A 4,773-nucleotide genomic window follows, 5' to 3' on the forward strand; every position below is an offset into this window, starting at 1 on the left:
ACTTCACTCTTAATAGTAAACAGTCTTTTATTTCTCTTTCTTTTTGTAAACAGTCTTTTATAACCAGATTTTAAAAACTAGCCACTCTTCAGAAGAGCGGCGCGGCTCTCTGCTGGGTGTGCATTACCTGCGTTCTGCTCCATGCTCTCCTTGATGCCATCTAGGAGCTCCTGTGCATCTTCCACATTCTCCTCCTCCTCTTCCTCTTCGACTTCTTCTTCTCCTTCCTCTATATCCTTAGGGGCAACAATCGTCTCCTGCATACCACAGGGATATTCACATTGGATGATGCCCCACATTGATTTGCTACTCACAAATCAGCTGGCAGGTGATCCTGGAAAAAGCTTGGGACCCAAACAGGACATGTACCCTATGACAGCTGTCATGCAACATTTTGCAGGATGCGCATATCCACAAAGACACATGAGATCCTTGAGGTTTTTCTTAACAGCATATTTAAGAGATAAGTATATTTTTGTGCTAATTCCGGAACTGCTTGAGTCAACATTTTTCTAATGTGTTATTCTAAGGTATTGGGTTGTATCTTCCTTGAAGGAACCACATGTTGTAGAAATCAAGACTTTTAATAATCATTTATGAAAACTACCTCAGTATCAGCCATTTCCAATAAAATGATAAAAAGCAGTTTATAAATAAAGTTTGATAATACCCTGAGAAACACACAACACGAATAAAACACCTAAAAGTGTTCCAGGCAACAGAGAGAACACAAGCTATACTTTGAACCGCAGCTGGAGGCAGACTGCATTTCAAGGGCAACCCATGGAAGCTGCTTCCATCTCAGAGGAAAGCCCTGTAGAGTTTTGTGTTTTCATAACTGGGGGCAACAACAAAATTCAATGAAAATAACATCTCCTGTTTACTGACATATGAAATCAGTTGCTTGTTTATTATAAAACTAAAAAAAGCATTTCTAAAATGTTAAAATTCCCAATAAAGTAGTTAAAAGCCATTTCAGGCTGGGCGTGGTGGCTCACACTTGTAATCCCAGCACTTTGGGAGGCCAAGGCGGGTGGATCACCTGAGCTCAGGAGTGTTCAAGACCAGCCTGGCCAACATGGTGAAACCCCGTCTCTACTAAAAATACAAAAATTAGTCAGGCATGGTGGCACGTGCCTGTAATCCCAGCCACTTGGGAGGCTGAGGCAGGAGAACTGCTTGAACCCAGGAGGCAGAGGTTGCAGTAAGCCGAGATTGTGCCACTGCACTACAGCCTGGGCAATAAAGTGAGACTCCATCTCAAAAAAAAAAAAAAGAAAATCCATTTTACAAGATGGCTCTGAAGGTAAAGAAGGAAGATCCTTTCTTTCCCTAAGCCAAAGCAAAAGCAAAATCTTTGAAGGCCAAGAAGGCAGTGCTGAAAGGTGTCCACAGCCACAGAGAAGATCTGCACGTCATCTACCTTCTGGTGTCCCAGGACACTGTGGCTCCAGGGGCAGCCCCGATATCCTCTGAAGAGTGTCCTCAGGAGAAACCAGCGTGACCACTGTGCCATCATCAACTAACTTCCCCCGGCCTCTGAGTTGGCCACGAAGAAGAGAGGAGACAAACACACACTTGTATTCAATGCGGATGCCAAAGCCAGAAAGCGCCACATCCAACAGCCTGTGAAGAAGCTCTCTGACACCAGTGTGGCCAAGGTCAACACTCTGCTCAGGCCTGAGGGGGAAGAGAAGCCAGATGTTCCCCTGGCTACTGATTAGGACGCCTCGGATGTTGCCAACAAAATTGGAATCATCTAAACTGTGTCCGGCTGGCTAAGTTGAATAATATACATATTTTCACCCTAAGAACAATACAGTAATTAATTAAAATGCCCAGGAAAATAGTTTAAAGTGTTACCAGTTTTGCTATGGCTTCAGAAATAACATCTTTCAGTTGGATGTGATGCAGTTTGTAGTACTTGGCCAATTCTGCAGCAATACTGGATTTTCCCACAGCAGGGGGACCGAGAATGCAGATCTTGATTGGCTGAAAGAGGAGAGAGTAAGGAACATAGGGCAATCTATGAATGATCTGTAGCTAGACAGAGTGGTTTTCTATTTCAGGGGAGTGCTTTTTTTTTTTTTTTTTTTTGAGACAGAGTCCAGTTGCTCAGGCTGGAGTGTAGTGGTGTACATCATCTCACTTACTGCAACCTCCACCTCCCAGGTTCAAGCGATTCTCGCCTCAGCCTCCCGAGTAGCTAAGACTACATGTGCGCACCACCATGCCTGGCTAATTTTTGTATTTTTTGTAGAGACGGGTTTTCTCCATGTTGGTCAAGCTGGTCTCGAACTCCTGGCCTCACATGATCTACCCACCTCGGCTTCCCAAAGTGCTGGGATTACAGGCGTGAGCCACCGTGCCCAGCTGGGAGTGCCTTTTGAAAACAAAGTCTCTGGACCCTGCGGGCTAACTGTCACTCTTCTGTGGAGACTCCAGAGCCACGCCTCCACCCCTGCCACCACCACGGTGGCTGCCACGTCATCCCTAAAGCGTCTGCCCCCTGGTCAGACAGTTCATGTTCTGGTTCATGTCCGTTCATTCAGTAGGTATTCAATAGGCACCAACTACGTGGGCTGATCTGGGGCTGGTGGATAGGATCACATAAGAAGATGTGTCAGGAACAACTCAGATCACTAAAGAGTAAGTGCTCAGGAATTACATGCTGCCAGTTTCACAAGACAGTGCACAGTACAGGGCATTTTGCTACCTTTGTAACAGTAACAAAGCAAAGAATTTCTGGTTCAGTGTGCAAGGGGCCTAATTTACTGCCTGAATACTATTTCTGTCCTGAATTTGGTCTTTGTTTGTTTTGTTTTGTTTTGTAGGGAGACAGGCGCTCCCTCTGTTGCCCAGGCTGGAGTGTAGTGGTGCGATCACAGCTCACTGCAGCCTCAAACTCCTGGGCTCAAACTATCCTCCCAGTTCAGCCTCACAAGTATCTGGGACTACAGATGCACACCACCATGTTCATCTAATTTTTTTGTTTTTTTTTTTTTGAGAGGGAGTCTTGCTCTGTTGCCCAGGCTGGAGTGCAGTGGCTGGATCTCAGCTCACTGCAAGCTCCGCCTCCCGGGTTCACGCCATTCTCCTGCCTCAGTCCTGAGTAGCTGGGACTACAGGCGCCCGCCACCTCGCCCGGCTAGTTTTTTGTATTTTTTTAGTAGAGACGGGGTTTCACCGTGTTAGCCAGGATGGTCTCGATCTCCTGACCTCGTGATCCGCCCGTCTCGGCCTCCCAAAGTGCTGGGATTACAGGCTTGAGCCACCGCGCCCGGCATTCATCTAATTTTTATACTTTCTGTAGAGATGAGATCTCACTGTGTGGCTCAGGCTGGTCCCAAACTCCTGCACTCAAGCAATCCTCCTGCCTCGGCCTCCCAAAGTGTTGGGATTACAGGTGTGAGCCACTGCACCTGGCTTGGTCTTTAATTATTACTATTATTATTATTATTATTACTATTTTGAGACAGAGTTTCACTCTTATTGCCCAAACTGGAGTGCAATGGCGCAATCTCGGCTCACTGCAAGGTCTGCCTCCTGGGTTCAAGCGACTGTCCTGCCTTAGCCTCTTGAGTAGCTGGGATTACTGGTGCACGCCACCACACTCAGCTAATTTTTTGTATTTTTAGTAGAAATGGGGTTTCACCATGTTAACCAGGCTGGTCTTGAACTCCTGACCTCAGGTGATCCACCCACCTCAACCTCCCAAAGTGCTAGGATTACAGGTGTGAGCCACCACGCTTAGCCAATCATTTTTAGCACAGTTATTTTATTCTAATTTTTAGGCCAGGCATTGTGGCTCATGCCTGTAATCCCAGCAGTTTGGGAGGCTGAGGCAGGAGGATCCCTGGAGCCCAGGAGTTCGAGGCCAGCCTGAGCAATATAGGGAGGTCCCCGTCTCTACAAAAAACGAGGCCAGCTTCAGCAATATAGTGAGATCCCCATCTCTACAAAAAACGAGGCCAGCTTCAGCAATATAGTGAGATCCCCATCTCTACAAAAAAAAAAAAAAAAATTATTGGCTGGGCATAGTCGCATGTGCCTGTGGTCCCAGCTACTTGGGGGCCCAGGCTGAGGCAGGAGGAGTTCTTAAGCCCAGGAGGTCTAGGCTGCAGTGAGTCACAGTCACACCACTGCACTCCAAGCTGGGCAACAGAGCAACACCCTGTCTCAATTTTTTAAAAATTTATTCTAATTTTTAAAAAACATACTCATTAAAAAAATACCATTTCTCCTGCTGATAAATTTGATTGAATGCTAAAGAAGCCCTGTGGTGTTCCTAATTAGTGAGTAAATATTCATTTCTAACAGAGGTCAAAATATTAGTAAAATATAGTTATTTATTTCAAAAAGATCCAAACAGTTGTGAAACTGAGGGCCCATATTTTGCAAGGTAAATTTTGGAATTGTGCTCATGAAAAGGATTTCCATTGGTAGAGTGTCCGTATGCTTACAGATTATATAATTTCATCCACCGAGTTGGTTATTATCATTACTACCATTTGACAGGCGAGGAACCCAAGACGGCGAAGAAAGTAGGCAGCACACAGGATGGTTCTAGTGAGGAGTGCGGTCCTGTCAGATAGGGATGATGGATGGTTCTGGTGAGGAGCACAGTCCTGTTGGATAGGGATGATGGGTGGTTCTGGTGAGGAGCACGGTCCTGTTGGATAGGGATGATGGGTGGTTCTTGTGAGCAGTGTGACCCCGTCGGATAGGGATGATGGATGGTTCTGGTGAGGAGTGTGACCCCTTCGGATAGGG

General features: G+C 46.1%; 1 protein-coding gene across 1 annotated transcript in view; it reads right to left on the reverse strand.

Moving 5' to 3' along the window:
- Positions 1 to 4,773, reverse strand: part of AK7 (adenylate kinase 7) — a 110,658-nt gene that overhangs the window by 35,892 nt on the left and 69,993 nt on the right. The window contains exons 11-12 of the mRNA XM_011951490.1: positions 1,864 to 1,992; positions 128 to 257 (exon numbers count right to left, since the gene is read on the reverse strand). Of these exons, the coding sequence (XP_011806880.1) occupies positions 128 to 257; positions 1,864 to 1,992 (259 nt within the window). The remainder of the gene's footprint in view (positions 1 to 127; positions 258 to 1,863; positions 1,993 to 4,773) is intronic.

The sequence above is a fragment of the Colobus angolensis genome, unplaced genomic scaffold (assembly GCF_000951035.1).
Source record: "Colobus angolensis palliatus isolate OR3802 unplaced genomic scaffold, Cang.pa_1.0 Scaffold32, whole genome shotgun sequence".
Lineage (NCBI taxonomy): Eukaryota > Metazoa > Chordata > Mammalia > Primates > Cercopithecidae > Colobus > Colobus angolensis.